General features: G+C 37.0%; 1 protein-coding gene across 5 annotated transcripts in view; it reads right to left on the minus strand.

The window, feature by feature from the left end:
• Nucleotides 1–19,770, minus strand: part of NCAPG2 (non-SMC condensin II complex subunit G2) — a 47,363-nt gene that overhangs the window by 19,943 nt on the left and 7,650 nt on the right. For all 5 annotated transcript variants that reach the window (XM_032099335.1, XM_032099327.1, XM_032099318.1 and 2 more), the window contains 9 exons: nt 19,258–19,392; nt 14,076–14,170; nt 13,158–13,227; nt 12,404–12,490; nt 10,196–10,291; nt 4,518–4,643; nt 3,281–3,460; nt 2,108–2,260; nt 233–455 (listed from right to left, as the gene is read on the minus strand). In XM_032099335.1, coding sequence (XP_031955226.1) covers nt 233–455; nt 2,108–2,260; nt 3,281–3,460; nt 4,518–4,643; nt 10,196–10,291; nt 12,404–12,490; nt 13,158–13,227; nt 14,076–14,170; nt 19,258–19,392 — 1,165 coding nt within the window. The remainder of the gene's footprint in view (nt 1–232; nt 456–2,107; nt 2,261–3,280; nt 3,461–4,517; nt 4,644–10,195; nt 10,292–12,403; nt 12,491–13,157; nt 13,228–14,075; nt 14,171–19,257; nt 19,393–19,770) is intronic.

A 19,770-nucleotide genomic window follows, 5' to 3' on the forward strand; every position in this document is an offset into this window, starting at 1 on the left:
AGCATCTAAGAGCAGAAATGAAAAGCTTTGATCTCCTCATTGTTGAAGAAGATGATGACTTTGCCAGCAGTGCTTATTGCTGGTGTCCTGAATTTCAGAAACTACGAACTAGTATTATACTAAGACCAAAAAATCTAGCAAAAATGTACCACTGTTACAGGAAAAAGAAAGAAAATCATTTACATGGTGTGGTATCAGTAATTCCACAAACTCACAAGGTTTTGCACTTTACCTATATTGGTGGGGGCAGTAAATTCATAAGCGTATTGATAGAACTTCCTGGCTGCTGCTGGATTCATCTGGATCAGAGCGACACAGCGCTCACACCACACATCCTCAGGCTGGTTAATGGGGAAGAAGGAGTTCATCAGGAGGTTCACGATGCGCCGCGACACAGGCCGAGAATCGGCTTCAAGGCGAGACAGAAGATGCTCCATGGGACAGATATTCCAGAACTTTTTAAAGTGAGAAAAAGATATTAAAAGGAGTTTTAAATAGAGGAAAAAACCATCACCTTCATCAAGTGATTTCCATGTCAATGATCTAAACAAGTATAAGGAGCATTTACCAGAAAAACATGAGCATTTTTTATATTTACTGAACACCAACATGTACTGGAGGTCACATTCTGCTGCAATAATGTTATTTTGCTGTTCTGATGTTTCTGGTTTTCTAAATTTCCTCATATCTCTGACTCACTGGCAAAATCGTGGTTCAAGCAATTTCAGTTCAATACGTATGCAATACTAATGCAATTCCATAGATACAGGGAAGAACTCTACAAGGATATCACAATAAAATACAATTATTTTTCATTATGTGCCATGTTTCATATTCTCCTTACAGGACAAAGTAGGACCAAACTACTTTCAAGTATTGTATACACCTTAAAAACCTGTATAGATCAACACCCTTTCCAAAACCATCCCAAGCCCTACATTACTAAATACTGAATGCATCCCATTCTTAGCCGAGCTCTAGTTTATTTGTAACACAGAAGTCAAAGGCTATGAAATTCAGAAAGACTACACAGATGTTATGCCAGCAGTAACACTACATTTGTAATTTCTCTGAGAAGATTCTGAATTAATTATGCTGGACAATTTCAAATTAAAACAAAAAATCAAAAAGAAAGTATTTTTCAATTCAATTTTTCAATTTCATTTCAAGAAACCTATTTGACTCTTGAGTAGCAATATTTGCAGCAGTTCATTACCCTGCAAATTCAAACTATGGACGCCCCTATTAGAACTGCCATAAACAGTAAGTTTGAAGTGATCCCAGGACTTAGCAGAGATACATATTACAGTTTTTAAATCAATAGGAAGTTACTGAAAAACATCTAACACTTACTACGATTTTTTTTTCTTTATGTAAACCTGATCCTTCCTTCCCACCAAAAATCCCTGACACTGAGAATTATCTTTCTTCTCTGTCTTTAATGGCAGCGAATTCAGAATAATTCACAAACCAAGTGACCTCAGCCACTCCTTGTATGGCTTCCCCCCCTAGACCCTTCATCTTCTTCACAGCTTTCCTTTGGATGCTTTCTAATAGTTTTACGTCTTTATTGGGCTTAGCAAGGACAAAAACACAGCTAAATTAAAATATAAAATTGAAATTAAGAAACTATTAACAGTAGAGAGTGGAATAAGAGCTCAAAGGTGCTATAATGTAATGCTTGTGGCTGGAAAGTATCACCCTAAATAAGACTCCACAGCAGAACATAAAATGCATTCAAAATTACTATAAAAAGACACCAAAATCCCGAGGGATGTGCCCACAAAATACAGACATTACAAAAACAGGAGAATCAAAGCAAAAAAGCTACTGGGGAAAGGTGTTAAGCATTTAGAAGAGTCCTGCCCTGAGCTGGGCAGCCAAGGGAAGTGCGGTTGTACCACTGCTCTGCCCCACACATCCACAGAGAGAACAAGGGCCCACAGAGTACTCAAGATACCACAAATCTAAGAGTATCACTACAGCAAAGCAGGTATTTCTTTCCTTTTAGGAACACCACAGCAGTCTCAAAATGTACTTTTTTTTTTTTTTAAATAAATGCCTTGATTTTGTCTCCTTGCTACTTATCAAGCATCACTTGTCCTACCTTAGCAGCCTTGGTAGCCTTCACTTTCAGCAGCATATCCACAAAAGCCACCCGCACTTTCTCGGAATTGTCATGAAGACTGTGTTTGGTTGCAGGCAGGAGATGTTCCAGCAGTGGGTGACTTAGCTTGTTCTCCAAAATTATTGGTAGGCACTAAAAAAACCAAAACCAAATACAGAAAGAGCTGAAAAATAGTTAGCTAAAAATTGTTGAAGAGGACCACGACATTTCTCAGGTTAAATAAAGCAGGGACAGATACTGTGAATGCTTATTTTTCTTGTAATACTTCAGTAAAAACTGCTTTGATTATTTCAAATTTACAGTGAATTGTGCTCAGTGAACTCACTTCAGCTGAATCAGATCTACACGGAGACCATGGTCTTGCCCTCTACCTGAGGGCACACTGTATAGTATCAGCTCTCTAAAATACACTGATTTCAAATTAAAAACACATCTATTTGTTACCAATTTGTTTTTAAATCAGCACTTTCTGCTTATCCAGTATAGCTCCCCCATGAAGCAGTAGTGGAGCAAGTGAAGATTAACAGGACGACAGCTTCAATTTAAGGTTGAACTGACACAGACACAAAATCTTCAAGTGAAAATGCTGCTTAGGGAGTTCATTTTTCTGTCCGAGCTATCAGTTATTTCTCACATGCCAGAAAGATGTAGATGAACTAATTCTAACATACTGAGCAATGCAGAGGAGGAGGAGGCATCCCCAGACAAACTGTGGAATTACATCCATCCAACCATCCAAACCTCAGACACACAAAGTGGAGTACAAAATCCTAATTGTGCATGTCTTGGGGTGCGTTAAAGCCAGTGACATAGGAACATCCTGGAACCTGTCTATTTATATTTTCAAGCCTAACCATCATTTCTAATAGCTAAAAAACCTAAATTATCAGGTCCAAACTGTGTGTGTACAACTGGAAATTCAAAATGGTTGAGTCAGAAAGCAAATCAGTTACTATTTTAAAAGGCATTTTTGTATTTCAAACATGGCTTTTATGAAATGTGCAAGACTTTCATGTATTAGGAATTTTACTGCCTAAGACGTTTAGTAGAACAAGTAATCTCCTTGATTTAAAGTGGCCTATACTAGAAACCTGTACATCAAATAAAATATAAAAATGACAATCATGATTTTAAATTTAGAAAAACATTTACTTTAAAAACACAGCATCGAACATCAGCAGATGTTATATCACATGCCAGCTCTCCAGTTATCTTTTTTAAAAGATCAGCAAGAATTGTCGGAGGAATCATCTCCCAGTATTTGGATGTTATCTGAGTAACTCCAAGTATCCCTGTAGAGCGGACAACTGGATGAGGATCTTCTAAGAGACTCTAAAACAAACAGAAGAATACTGTGAGCATATGGATTATTGTAGCTCTACTGCTGTTTGACATGAGCCTATCATAAACAAAACGCATTCCTTTTAGTAATTATGAAAATTGTCATACAATAAAAGAACTGTAATATTAATAGTCCCTCAAGGCATTTTATAATAAAGAAACCAAGGAAATTTAAATCAGAAGCAAAATTAAGATAACTATTGACCAACTTTTTAAATTGGGCTTTTGAATTTTTTTTTTAAATAAACAAAATTGAATACCTTTTAGTAATTATGAAAATTGTCATACAATAAAAGAACTGTAATATTAATAGTCCCTCAAGGCATTTTATGATAAAGAAACCAAGGAAATTTAAATCAGAAGCAAAATTAAGATAACTATTGACCAACTTTTTTAATTGGGCTTTTGAATTTTTTTTTTAAATAAATCAAGTCTTGCATTTGTGACTTAATTAAGAATATTTAGACTTTTACTTATATGAGTCTACACTGATCACTGTTCCTAGGAAATGACAAATAAACTCTGAAATTCATTCAATTATCTGATGTTTACTCAAGAATCCCCAAAGATTTTCTTAATGAAAACACTATGTCCATTCTCACCCATCTAGACTGGTAAGGAGATTTTTAGGTTATCTCCATTATACTTAATTTCAGAAGCATTTAGTAACACAGTACTGAACTTTCATTGAATGCTTCCATAGTAACTATGAAGCTCTCTCCCCCAGTCCAAGGTTAAATAAGGATCAAGATCCATTATTCATGTGTTCAATCTTTCAAAGGCATCTCTCATTCACAGATTAATGAGTTACAAACCAAAATATTTTCTTTTGAGAGTTTAAAGTGGTAGATAGCATCTGCAGAAAACATACTACAGAAATTTAAAATATTAGTTTATTTTTGTATTTTCTGCACCACAGAACTCTATTTCCCTACAAATACTATCCAGAAGTTCTATAAATTTTAATTGCATCAACATTTAATCTTATTTTTTGAGTTAGCTTTGATAAAAGTTTCATTTTTAACATTTCAGTTTCATTAAAACTTACAAAAAGTTCTTCAAACTGTTTCTGAATTTCATTGTCCATCTCTTCAACCTTAAAACTGGGATCACGAACAGGAAAAGCATCAATGAACAAAAATGCTGCATTTGCTCGAACTTCTGAGTTTTGGGCCTGTTACAATGGAGGAAAAATATTTTTTCTATAAGGACAGACTGTTAATATCCAAAGGTGTGTATCCTGTCAAACACTGTTCTCCAAAAATTTTAACAAGTTAAGTGTTTTTAATTAAGTAGATGGAAAAGATGAATTTATAAATGGATAGAAGAACCTAAAGTCACATACGAGTTTTAATGTTTTACCTTATATTTCTGCCCATTCAGTAAAACCTGAGTTATTGTTACAATCAGCTTTCAAAGCATATCAGCTTCAATGGCCCTGAGGAATCACAGTCAGAGTTCTCCTGCTTTCTGTAATGCTGAATAAATTAAAGGCAGCTGGGATTTCTGTTGGTGCCCTTAAAGCTCCTCTTCAGGACAGAAGACTCTTGAATTCAATCAGATTGAATTAATTAACTTGCTTGTCAAGAGACGGGTGATTTAATTGAAAAGCTCAAGCCTATTGCTTCAAGAAAATAGTATTTAGTAACTAAGTACCAGAAAGCCTGGAGAGTAACTTATCCAGCAAAAACATACTCATTTCTGCATCTCTGCACATAAGTAATAGCACCATGTTCTGAGGTCCAGGCAACTCATCAAAAATCTATGTGAAGCCTCTCAACCCTCAGAGATTTTACCACATTCAAGTTTTCTATGTACTCCACTACGTATTTTACTGGTTGTAGAACCCCAAATGCAAAAAAAAAAAAAAAAAAAAAAAAAAAAAAGGTGAATAATTAGACATTCATTCAGTGAAAGATAATTGACCCAGTGAACTCTTGAAGGACAGAAAAAGAGAGCAGGCAATAAAAAGATGAAGAAATTCAAGGCATCTGTCTTGGGGTGACTTTACGATGTGTATCCCATATCACTGCCCTATGCCCAGAAATTAATTTTTGTGCCTTTCTATGCCTTTAAACTGAGCCTGAGAAGGGGGAGGAAAACCTGAGCAAAACTGTTTCAAAGCAGTTTGCAGTTTGTTCAAGGTCACACAGAGACAGAGACTTTTTTTCAGCTGCGGCAGGAGAGTGAGAGGGAAGGGAAGCACCCGGATTGCTTTTCTTTCCAGCCAGCAGTTTTTTTTTCCTCAGCTCCTTTTCCTCCAGAGAGTTGAACTTTTGTTTTCCTGGGACTTCATTTTTTTCCTTTTCTCTCTGCTGGACTGTTTCAACATCAGAATACATTGGGAGGACTTTCCACTGAGGCCTTGGCCCTGGAGGTGGGCCCACCACCCCGTCCCAGCTCCAAGGAGGGGGAGAGAGAGATCTACAGAAGGACTCTGAATTTTCCCCCAGGTTTCTCTCAGCAGAGCGGGAGGTTTTATCATTTAGCATTATTATCCTTTTCCTGTGTGTTTGTTAAATAAATAGTTTTTATCTCTTTCACTTTCCTTCAAGGAAAATGTATTTTTTCCCGAACCTGGTGGGGGAGGGGTGGTTGTAGCCTGCCTTCTCTCAGAGGATTTCTAAATTTGGCCAAACCGGAACAGCATCACAAGGAGAAAGCTGAAATCTAACCACCAAACTGCATTTATCAAAGCAGTGCAGTGATTCAGAGCCTCTGCTGACTTCTCCTGGAAAGAAGAGAAGGAAGAATTTTGTCCAGATTTTGGGTCCAATGAAAAAAAACCTCTCTCAATACAACTAGCAAAGTAGGCCTAATTTTAACAGCAAGATGAGACAAGGTCGGGTGTTGGGGAAGATGAAACAGGAAAGCCTTATAAATATGATTGCCTGACAAAAGATTTTGGGAATATGAAAACTACAGGCAACATCGAAATGAAAGCCACTTTTGAAATACCAAGTCTTAGTTACTGAACAACTAGAAAACAATGGTATGGCCGACTGAAGGTAATCCCCTCTTGATTGAACAATACCCTCTGCTTGCAGGCAGGTCCAAGGGTCAGAGCAGACCCTACTAGCTCAGCAGAAGGGGTCCAAAGAGTAGTTTTTAGAAGTTAAGATGTAACACTTTATGGTAATATAAGAACTCTTATAGGCTGTATGTAAATGCTATAGGATTTGTATCTTGTATTAGATTGGTTAGTGACAATTAGAATATTCAGTACAGAAGATGATTTATTGTATTGTAACCAGGACTTCACACACTCTTATTCCACTCTCTCTCTCACTCCACTCCACTCTCTCTCTCTCTCTTTACTTACTCGCTTACTCTCTTGCTCTCTTGGGCCTGCTCCGAGCTGCGGCTGGCAGCTCTAAGCAGTGCCCCTGTACCCACGCCCTTTGCAATAAACCGCATGTTCCAAGATCTGACTTCAGAGATCTCTTGTCTCCGTCCGTCCCGACCGTCCGACCCCCACCAAAGCTCCCGCAGTCGGGGAATCTCTTGATTATTCTAATAATCTCATTTTGTTCTTCCCTTGTCATAAAGCACATTGAAATCAAAGGCAGGGAAAAGAAACACGGCAATAACCATGTAATATTTAGACTTGAATAAACTAATGACAAATAAAACCAGAAAAACACAAAAGAAATGAGCAACAATTACTTCATTTACAATCTGTTTTGGGTTTCTCTTCTTGACCAATCCTGATATGGTGGAGTAGAACCAAAACATTCCATATTCTTCAAGTCAACAAAATTAATAGGAATTCTAAACTGAATACTACAAAAGCAAATAAAGCCCATACATACAGTCGTTAGTTAGGGATTTGTGTTTTCCTTTGCTTATCACGGATCATGCAAACAGTTCAAAGGTGAGAAGATCATAATTCTTAATTCTAAGCTACGAAGCTGAGAAAATCCTTCAACTTTGAGCTTGTCTATATCAAGAATTAACACGTAACAAGATGATATGTGAATTCAGGGTGAAATAGCTCTTCTGCACTAACATTGCATGTGAAAATTAATTCAAATGTAGTTTTGTGCAATAACCTAGACCTTGTCTACCATAGCCATTCCAGAAAGTTAATTTCCATAACTTTTTAAGTACATTACACTGAATTCCATTAAACTCACTTTTAATTCTGAACTGAGTACCCACAGTTCAAATTCCTGCCTTTAATTAACTGGAATTTATCCCAAATGTATTTGCATATTCAGGCTCATACAACGTCTTCACAGAGGTAGAACCTAAGACTTTAAATTCATGGCCTGTTTTAATCCACACTGATTTTTCCAGGCCAGAGCCTGCAGTTATTTAAATGACTAATATTTCTTTACCATTACGCTTGTACTATTCTGAGGAACTTTCAGAACCTTTTTAAACAATATTTTAACTTTTTCTTCAGTTAATTTTCATGGCTTTCTTTTAAATTTTATCTGGTCTTACAGGTTCTGAAATTCACTTCAAACTATTTAAAACACTGCTTCCCCAGAACATGTTAGTTTAAATGTATGGGATGTTAAAAAAAAATTTAAAAAGACAACCAAACACACCACTTTAAAGGAGTCACTTCCTTCAACAGCTTGAATTCCTGGAGGAGTGGTTCTTGACTTTTTCAGCTTGATAAGAAATAGCTTAATCACTACTTACCTCGCTCTAAATATCCGTATTTTTATACCCATGTATCTTCTTATACTAACAGCCAATCACTACACATCTCTTTTAAGTTTGCATGACACTTGCTTTTCATAATAAAAACATGAAAAAAGATGGAGTTACATATGGGCTTATAACTATAAAAACTTAGAAGTTGCATCAAGGCTTATAAAGTACGTGTTGGTAAAAGCCCCAAAAGAAGTTGTGCAATCTAAGTATTTGCAAAACAAGCAATTTCAGAAGAAACAGAGAACTGTGCATCACAAATGTGCATTCTCAGTTTAAAGATTGCAGAGATGCAATCAAGTGGTTTCAGGATGAACAGTTCTGGAATTTGGTGTATTCTTACAACTGAAGTATTTTTGCTTTCTGCAAGGAGGAGTAAACAGGCCTTGTATGTCCCTTCTGTTTCATAACCAGTGTTCTAGAACAGGATTTGTTCTTCACTATAATAAATTAGGGACATGGCTAAAATAGGAGCATCAAACTGGTTATCTAAAATTAAAGTGACATTTCAAGCTTTGGAGTAGAATCCATACAGTAAGGACAGTTATAAGCTTCCCTTCTTAGTTCAGTATCTTAAAACTACTGGTTCAAAATGCCAAATAATTCATGCAGTACTATATGATTTGTTCTAGCAATGGAACCATTAGTGATGTGAAAATCATGAACAGCAGCTGTTAAAAACTTCAACCACTTCTGGAATCAGGAATTCTCCCACTGTCTTGCTGCAGATCAATCATTAACCATTTTTTTCCCACAAGACACATCTTCTGTTATATTTCTCCAAATAAATGTATGCAGATTTAATAAGGTTTGACAGAATCTTCCTCCAAAGTACTCTAGTCCTACATTTGTGTCCTGGGCCTTGGAAAGTGACTACAACCCTCCACTGACAGACAGCAACTCCCTTAAGAATGGAATACTGTATTTTGTTAACTAACCAAAAATCAATTAAAACCCCTATTCTTTTTAGAGACAGAAGTGTAGAAATTAAAGGAAGCCATGCTTTGTAGCTATTTTTCTCTTGCACTAGGACATGCACGTTTCATCCAGAAGGCTCCTTGCTTATACTAATTCTAAAGAGATGGGATCCAACCCTTACATAAGGCCAAACAAGATACTGGGTTAGCAATGACTGTTCATCTTCCCACCTCTACCAGAGGGTTCTGTTGAAACCAAACAGCTCTCAACTCCTTCCTGTAGCTCATAAAATCCATTGTAAAGAACTTTTTAAGTTAATAGTAAATACTTTCAACTTTGAGAATTTCAAATACCTTTCTCATGGCTAGAGAAGATGCAGTATGACTGACCAATAAATGAAATATGTTTACCAGAATTTCATTTGGCTGTATGTATACACTCTTACAAACAGGGATTTCACAATCTCAGACAAAATAAAAGCTGTTACCAAAGAAGGAAGCTTAGCTCATCTTAATCACAGAATGTAACTGAGTAGACAAACTGCAATAGGTTGCCATTAGTCTGTGCATTCAATCCATAGGAGGACATACACACACACACCAGAAAAGAAGTAAGAAATTTCATTCTGAGTGCACATCCATACCATGAATGTCTGTACATACAATCAAACTAGAATAAAAGTTTTTCTAAATTAAAACTCTAATAAATTCATTGAGCTGTATTCTAAGGCTGGTAATTAATCAAAAGGTGAAACTAAAATATCCTCTGAACATTTCTGGCTTTGATCAATAAAACACTGATAATTCCCTAAAGATCTTGGAAAACAAAATACAAGATTACACAGAATTTTCAAATTGAGAAGGTAAGAATACCAAGTGCAATCCTGGAAAGCACTCTAGGTACCTGTAAACAAAACTGGATTTTACCAATAAATTATATTAAAAAATTAGAAATATTATTGTGCATGCTATGCCTAATTACAACTTGCAAAGTTACTCAGCTACATCTGTGATGTCAAACATTCATTTTGGGTTTTGTAGCTATTTCATTTTAAAAGCAAATAATAAAAACAGAAGATGTGGAAGGGACCCAAAATTCAATAGCTGGAGGAAGACAGTCCTATTTTCTGAAAAGGATAATTACCTTCAGTGCTCTCCAGAGGATGGGTTGATACAATCTATAGAGCATTTCTTCAACTCCTTGACGAACTTTACTTTGCTTATGAAAATAACTCAGCATCTAAGAAAAAAAAAAAAACAGGCCCAAAACATTCAAGAAGTAGTAAGGGGTTGTCTCATTTAATAATTATGTAACATCAGTGTTTTCATACTATGGAAATGATAAAACTAAACATATTAATTGACCCTATATTTTACTGAAAAGTCTCAAAAATAGTAAAATTGATCTAATAAATATAATATTTTATAACTTTATAGAGTCAATAAGTTTGTATAAAGATCTACAACTAAGAAATAAACATGGCTAGAGATTTCACAGCAACAACTCATTTTTCATTACTGTAAAAAACTATTTTTAAAGTAACTGGCAGAAAGAGTTTGAAACCATGAAATTATGAACATCAGATAAATAAGCCTTTTCTCTGTTAAGAACAAAGGAACTTATTTGGTAAGTAGAATTATACAAATAAAAATGTACAAACCTAATACATTTTTTATGCATTGATGAAAAGCAAGTATCAGCACTCCTTGGGACTCAAAACTGTGCTTAATTAGCTAAAAATCCTGTTATTTTTGTATCTGAATTATGCAGAAAAGAAAGTGGAAGACCAGAGCAGAATACGAGAAAGGACATCATATAACTTGAAACGAAGAATTCCTCCACTCGAAACACTGGTCAGTTTGAGCTGTGTTCTAAGGTTGGTAATTAATCAGAAAGTGAGACAAGATCATCCTCTGAACATTTCTGGCCTTGATCAATACAGCACCGATAATTCCCAGAAGATCTTGGAAAACAGAATACAAGATTACAAAAAATTTGAAAAGAAGCTGACCCTCTAGTGGTCAGTTCAAATTTATTCCAAGACCTACTCCACTTGCAGCTCACACTCATATTTATTCACTGTCCTGTTTCAAGATCATAAGCCTCTGAGTCTGAAAACATGAAATGCTCTGTCAAAAGCCAGGAATCACAGAACAAGGGAATCCTACAGCTATGAGAAAACAAAACAGAACAAACCTGCTAAAAAACCAACACCAAAAATAAACAAAAAAAACCCAATATAACACTGTACACTCGTTATGTATGTCAAGCTATATAGTACACACATTTTACACTCTAGAGTCTGTGTATTTGGAAGGAGGCATGGGAGGGGAAGGGACATGGATCAAATACAAATGTCTTAAAAAGCTCTGTGGACTTCTCACTCTGCTTCAAATGTTCTGCCCATGACTAATGGGCAGAGATGGACAACTAGAATCAAGGCTTGTCCCTATAAACATATATAAACCCCCTATATATAATAAAAATTTTAAAAGCCAAGTTTAATTTCAGACCCATCTACTAAGTTTGCCTCAAGAAGGTTGTGACTTTTCATCCCTATGATCATCTATGGAATGGTCAGTTCTGTAGGTAAAGAAAGCATAGACAACAGACAACAAAACTATTTCTGGCACTCTGGAAAATCCCCTTCTATTTCTACTTTTGAGCAGCAAAGAGAAGTCTGGTGCAAAACTATAAGCAGGTTCCTCCTACTGTTTCTCACAATGTGCTATTTTTTAAGTATTTGTGGTGGGTTGGCCCTAGTCACCAGCTAAGCGCCCACAGCCATTCACACACTCCCTACTCAGTGGGGAAGAAAGAGAATTGGAAGACAAAAAGAAGTTCAGGGGTCAAGACAAAGACAGTTTAATAAATGAAGCAAAGATGACCAAAAAAATCCCCAAACAAGTGATGCAAACGCAATCACTCACTACCTGCCACAAGCAGACCAATATTCAGGCAGTCTCCAAGCAATGGCTACCTCCCAAGAACCCACTTTCCCTCAGTTTGCTGAGGGAATGATGGTTGTATGGCATGCAATATCCTTCTGGTCAATTTGGGTCAGCTGTCTCAGCTGTGACCTCCCAGCTTCTTGCTCATGCCCAGCCTAGCCCTACGGAACATGGGAGGAGAAAGACTTGAGACCACACAGGCACTGCTCAGCAGCAACCAGAACACTGGTGTGCCACCAGGACACCAAACACAGCCCTATAAAGGCTGCTGTGAAGGAAAGCATTTCCATTCCAGCCACACCTGGTATAGTATTTTAGTATGAAATGGAAATTTTCCACTGTATAGCAACTGATCTCATTTTGATGCTACTAGCTCATGTCATGCTTTCCAGGAACTTACCTCTCTAACTTTAGAATGAACAGAAGAACTTCTGGGAAGATGAATTCCATGATGCATGAAATCCTGAATGCAGTTATATTCAAGTACCTACAGTACAAACACACACATGCTCCTGTTAACACAATAAAACAATAGTAACTACTGTAGCCGCACAGCAACCATATTTTTCCCTAAAACAAGCAACTGAAAATAGTATCTGGTATTATTTCTTACTTGGCTTCTGCTTGGCTCAAACTTTTCTATGCTCAGAGCCTCAGTCTGCCTCAACTGATTTTCAAAATTTCAGAATATACAATTAATCCAATAGTCAGAAGCTAAAGCAGGGTAAATAAGAAATTTTGCTCTAGCATTGTTGTGATGCTGTAATTATGCCTTTAATCACTTCCATGGAAATCCACAAAAACTAGATAAATACTTGAGCTATCAACTATACAGACTTGCACATACTGAATAAAAGCTTCAATAATTCATCTAACTGGTGTGTTTATGAAAAACACTGTGTATATGCATAGTTGTGTGAACCAATATTTCAGCAGCAGAATTAAAGGTGTTTAACTGCAGCTAAGCTGATCTCAGTGGGAAAACATTCAAAGCATGACATATTGGTACTCCTTGACAATGCTGAAGAGGCCCTTTCCTTAGGGAAATAATTCTTTAAGGCTTGGTTAAGGCCCCTCTCTGAGGTGGAAAGTCATGAGTCTTTCCCACCTTGAAACTCAAAACTATCCAAATGAAATTTCAAGCATAGTGTTACCTCTATGAATTCTCCTGACACCTTCTTCCAGGCCCTGAAGTAAACTTCTGAAATGTATTCTATCAAGGATCTGTATTAACATATAGGAAGAAACACTGTCAAGAAAGCATATTAACCATATCTATGTACAGTTCATAAAGGTGAAACGTGAAGATTTTTACACATACCAATTTTGTTCTTAATTCTGTGCATCACCATGATTTTTAGAAGAAGAAATTCTCTTTTTCAAGTGCACACCCATAACTACCACCTTAAACTCTTAATTAATGAATGCAAGCGCTATTACATGGTACTTGAAATATCTCTTAAGGTGGGAAAGTCAAAACATTCACAGAGATACTTTATCATTTATGTCATGATGAATGCCTTAAATTCTTTATAGAGATGTACAGGTATACATTATTTTACCTGAAAGCATTAGAAAGCCTCTGATTTTAATGCAAAGAATCACTTCTGCAATATTTCACTGAATAATCAAAGAAAAAAAGTCTCCACGTTTTCATCCGTCAGCCAAGTTCTCAGGCTACGATTGATCCTGCAAGTCACCTCTTATTAGAATGTCTGTATATAGAATCCTATCTAATTAATTTAGAGGTTGCTCATAGGAAAAAACAGAAGCACCCTACAAAAGAAGAAATGGACCCGCAACCCTCACACAAGCACTGCAAATTTCTATCGAAGTCATTTGCTTTAGCTAATGGCAAATAAACATTTACTACTCCTACAATTGTATGCCCAGGCACATCAGAGCAACTATTAAATGAAGTTGCTGAAACAATGCAGCAGTTATATTCAGAAGATTTGAGGGTTTCTGGGTCCTGGTATATTATTTCAATACACGAGGTATTTTTAGAGAGCGAGACAAACAAGATTTTGGACAAGCTCTTCCTAATTAAGTACTCTAACTAGGATGCATACCTTGGAAAGAACTGTAATTGGTTTTTAACAGTTCCATGTATCATTTTAATGAAGTTTACATTCCAGCTGAACAAAAAACTCAGGAATCTTCTTCCCTGTGGGGAGGGGAAAAGAGGAAAAAAACAAAGGGAAATCAAACCTCAGAAGAATACCCAATTTAAGAGGTACCTCAAAAATCAGTCAGTACAAAGGAAACTACATCTTTAATTTTAAAATGCATAGGTGAAACAGAAAAAAAATTTAAGATACTTAATTATTAAGCAGAATTCAAGCATTACTTTTATTCATACTGTAGAAAAAACACAGAACAAATGAACATGTGATCACATATCTGCCTCCATTCCTTCAGTGTCCATTCTGTTTTGGTGTAACTTGAAGCAGCGTTCCAGAATGGTAACAGACTGTGCAACTCAGCACCCTCATCAAAGCCAGATCACTGAGCTCTGCCAAGTGCAGTATCATTCCAAGACAACGCTGGAACGACGGTGAAGGTATAAATAAAACACTATCAGCACTGGACACAGGAACATTTTTAACAAAGCCACAGAGAACAGCTGGGCCACTGAGGAAATTAAATGTTCTGATCAGCAAGGACAATTCCTTTCCTCTTGCCACATGAAAGGTCATATTGCAAACCTCCTGGAGCTGCTTTCATTCATGAAAGCAGAAACATTATTTTTCCCAAATTAGTTTTCTTCCATCTTAGCAAGTCAGGAACAATGATGACAAATCTGATGAGCAATAGAATTTTGCAATAAAAGGCAGTGGAAGGCTGTGGATGAAGGAAATAAGCCAATGCTCTTCCAGAATCAGCAAGATCTGCCCAAGGAATTGGAGCCTTATACAGTATCTGTACAGGCAGCCTCACTCTGACTTAGCTTACAGATGAAGTAGTGGCATCCAGCTTCTAAGACTTAAAAATGTTTGATCATACTTAAGGGTGAGTCAGCCAGTTGTAAGAGTCCTTTGTATCTGTCAGCTTTCTAGCCAAAAATAAATTAGGAAAATTAATAAAGGAAGTGCCATAGTAAAGAACACACTGGCAGAAGTGCAAAAGGGTCACTGAACAATTAGCAGAGGTTCAGAGGCAATTCCATTGAGAGTTGGACCAAGAGTTGTGTTCACACCTAAGACAAAGACAAAACAGAGAAAATAGAACACCAGTCACACTTGGAGTTGAAATCTCACAGAGTAGGGGAGGGAGAAGGAAGCACATAGTTGGAAACTGCCCTGTAGTGCAATTGATAGCTGAAATGCCTTTGAGTGAAGAAGTAATTCAGAAGCTCATAAAAATCAAGACCTAAAGGCTAAATACAGCATCAAGATTCTTGTCTACAATGGAATCCTTCCTGTTGTCAACGAGAGTTGCCTCTATCTCCAACTTTGGTGGCCTAATAGAAATATCCAGGAGTCCCACTTGGCACATCACACATCAACATCCCTGACAAAACAAAAGGTCAAGGGAGTCTTAACCTACAGCTCTTTCCTCAACAAGGCAAGGATGAGGAAAAACTTGAACTCACCTCATCTGCTACAACCCCAGAAGCAAGACAGATGATAAAAAGCCAAAAAATAGATTTCAACCAATTCCTTTTAGCCTTGGGTTTCAAAAGATTGAGCCTACTCCTGAAAATTATGATAAGTGCCTCTAACTTAATCTGCTGCTTGTGAGTAATGGATCTGAAATAATTACTGGTATCAACATTCTCATTATCATGACAGGTAAACTAGCGATAGGTGAATAAGACTGTGAACTTGTCATTTTTGGGATTAATGCAGTATCAGAATGTTGGGTGTCTGGTACTCCTGTGCCTGTGGACACAGAGCATGTGGCTTTGTTCTATACACACACAGAAGGTTAGCAAGGAAAGAGAATACAACAGACCTACCACAGTAACATGCTCTGCAGGCTCTGCAGCTGTTGGACTGGAAACCCCATCTGAACAAGAATGTTTTCATAAATCACAAAAGTCAGAGGATCACTTCACTAATGCAGCCTGATAAAAAGCCTCTGAGAAATACTACACTTGTGTTGAACAGCACAGCCTGGGAAGGCAGAAACACTGAACTCCCTGATCTAGCAATGAAGTATAAATGTGCAATTCTCTATCAGTTTAATCTGATTTAGAACTGATACACTGCATTCCTGACCCTTCCCTTCCTTCAGCCTTGCATATGATGAACCATTGCAGACAGCTAATCTGTCTGAAAAACAACCTCACTAGGAAAAAACAGCCACCTCCTTCAATCAACCCATGGTATTACTGCTTGAACATTATACTTTGGAAAGGAAAAGAGGAATGCTAGCCCATGACAACACAGGATCATTGGAACCTGGAGTTATAGCAGCTGAAGCTGCTATGATGCTATGCTCTGGGATATGTACTCCAAAAAACTAGGAATACTTTTCTTAGGAACTGTAGGACAAGTCTGCAGGCACTAAAGGGAGTATTAGGCCTGATACACAGAAGCTCAGTTTCGTATCAAAGCAATTCATATAACACGGTGATATTTGGTATTACTACGAGCATTTTAGAAGCAACACAGGATGCAAGAAGAAGTCCAGCAGAGATACTGGGGGAGTGTTGGTTGGTTTCTTGTTGCTACAATCTACCAATTAGTGAAATGAGCCAGGAAGGGAAATTAGAGAACACACATGAGGTGTGTTATCACTGCAACTGAACTCCCACAGCATGCAAATCCCAAACAAAAGGACTTGCAGCAGAAGTGCAGTGCTTTGCAAAGGAAAATGCTTTGAACACTTTGAATCTCCTGTCTGCAGAGCTAGGAACATCCAAGCTGGTTACCATTCCAGATATGTCCTGGAAAGTCATATATTGAAGCTGGATTTCTGTTCACAAACTGAGACAAGTGAATTTGGATGTTTAAGTCCCTAAAATGCTAATTGTCTGAAGAGTGATGCATGTGATCAGCTGTTTAGTTACTGTTTGATGGAGCTGAATTGTTCTGTTGACTCTGCTGACTAGGGTTAATACAGCACACACCATAAGCACAGCACAATTTTACATGCCCAGATGGCTTTCCAGAAGGCAGAGATCTATGACAGTGTTTTACGTGCCAGCCCCACATGGGTGTCTGAGGCAACTTAGGTCATTTAATGTAGCATGGGTCATTCACTCAAGCAATCAAGTCCTTCTCAGGACCTGTAGCGATTATGCTCCTGCACAGATGTCTAAATTTATTTCAGACACTTAATTTAACTGAACCCTGTCCTGGGATCTTTCCAGAATGGGTTATGGTTCTCCTTTTATTTTGAACTCTTATCCTCCAGGATGTAACATCACTTGTGTATTGGGCTGGCATGGCAAGGTTTTGGTAGTGGAGGCCAGCAGAGGTTGTTTCTGTGAGAAGCTGCCAGAAACTTTCCCCGTGTCCAATAGAGCCGATGCCAGAGGGCTCCAAGGCAGACCCACCACTGGCCAGGCTGAGCCCTTAGGCAACAGCTGGGAGCTGCTACTTTCAGTCAATCCTTCCAGCCAGAAAGTGAAGAATCCAGAAAGGATTTAAACCACTAATGATCAGACGACACAGCAGAGAGTGCAGTAAGGTGCCCTCTATATCCACCTAGAAAGAGACAGACCTATGAAAATGCAAACGTGACAAAATGTCAAGAATCAGAAATCACTGGGAGAGCAAAGAGAAAAATCCTGGGCAGAGAAGCGAATGTGCAAATTTGGCCACACTTCGCACATTCTTGTAGAGCAAAGGGGATGAGTTTTAATATGGCAGGAAAAATATTCATTACCAAGTCTGACTGCCACTGCTTTTTTTCCCTCATATTTAAAAAAATCAAAACAAAAAAAACCAAACAAAAAAAACCAAACAAAAACCAACCAAACAAAAACCCACATAACAAAAACCCACATAACAAAACCACAACTTATATACTGAAGCCTGTGTTTCACTCAAAGATTCTTCCTTTAGAAAAGCTGTGTAGTAATTAACATGTTGTACTAAGTCTCACACAACTTGGAAGAAAAAAATAACTACAAGAATTTGCTTCTGAAACCTAGATAGCAGTTGTATTTTACATATATAATTACCAATTATTTACTGTGCCTATATGAAGACAAAATATTAAAATGATACACTGGATTTGAATATAACAGAAGAAAAAAACATATAGAATCAAATATAGCTAATGCATTTTAAGTACTGGGACAAAGAGCACACACAAGTACACACTTTTTTCAGAGGGCAAAAAATTACCTAAAATGAAATACACCAAGGACACAAAACTAACTGTAAACTCTGTCAATATAGTCTTACCTGTCTTTCCTCTTTCCACCCATATTTTCTCTGTTTCCATTCCCAACTCTCATATTGTCTTAGTACATCCCAAGTTTAGTCAAAACTAAAATAGCTTAAAATATGATATGTAAGTAACAAAAAACCCACCAACTTTGTGGCAGGTATCCAAACCCTGCTCTATCAAACATTTCACCTAAGTCCTTTGCTATCTCCTTTTTCAAGATGCCATATCCTCATATTAATGCAGCAATCTCAGAGCTCATTTTATGACAGAAGTTCATATATTCCATAGGAAAAGGAATATATCTATTTTAGATGCAGGGAGGAGTCAGAACTTCAGAGACAAAGTCAGGTGGTCTGGTCACTTAACCAGAAAACAGGCTTGGACACCACTATCCTGGTGCGCAGGCACAATCTAAAAACAACAAAACAGCAACTGTTCACTAAGAGAAAGATACGTAGTTAAATAAAATAATTCCCATTTTTCTGTGAAGTTGGTTTCTTTTTATGCTTTTAAAACAAAATATGGCAATGCAATCTTCTAAATGGAGTCATTTAGAAAGAAAATTATTTTGCTACAGTTACTTGTCTTCAATAAAAGAAAAACTGCTATAAAAGAAGAGAATTTCACCATGGAATGATTTTAAGTATCAAGGGAAATGCAATGGAAGCAAAGCACTTGATTCTTATTGCCTCGAGATACAAGAACTGGACAGAAGATTTAGACATAGACTTTCACACTTCAGGCTGGAACAGAAACAAGTTTTTCCAAATGAAACAGAACATCAACCATTTATAGCTTGGAGTCAGAGCTGATGTGTCTCATGTTGCTACCCGCTGTACTGTAAAACTATTAAAAACGACCAAAGCTAACTGGCACAAAACCACAGTAAGATAAAAGTTGACTTACCTCTTCTTTGTTAATGTATTTTACACTCATAAAACACTGAAGTAACAAGTCTTTGACTTCATTACTCTCCTCTGAATCATAATCAAAACAAAGTAATGTCTGATGTAGATTCCATACACGAACTATATCTGCACCCTGACAGGAAAGAGAAAGCCCAGATTAGAGTGGAGTAGGCATGGTTTTAATACAAAGAGGCATTGAAAGGATTTTAAATAATGAATTTGAAATTAATTGTTACAGACAGATTTTTAGGTTGTGAAATTATGAACATTAATTTCATCACATTACTGGGAAAAAAATACACATAACTACAGAAATTCTGACTTCCAACAAATGAAGACATGCTCAAGTACGGAAAAAAAGTTGCCATTTCATGCAAAATACATTAAAACCACACCATTCCACTTTTTAAACTCCATACAATACATGCAGTTAACAGGGAAAAACAGAAGAAAGAAATAAGGATACATCTATTTTGTTAGTGCAAAAGATGTGTATCACAATACTACAAGT

This window comes from Corvus moneduloides, chromosome 1, assembly GCF_009650955.1.
Source record: "Corvus moneduloides isolate bCorMon1 chromosome 1, bCorMon1.pri, whole genome shotgun sequence".
Taxonomy (NCBI): Eukaryota; Metazoa; Chordata; class Aves; order Passeriformes; family Corvidae; genus Corvus; species Corvus moneduloides.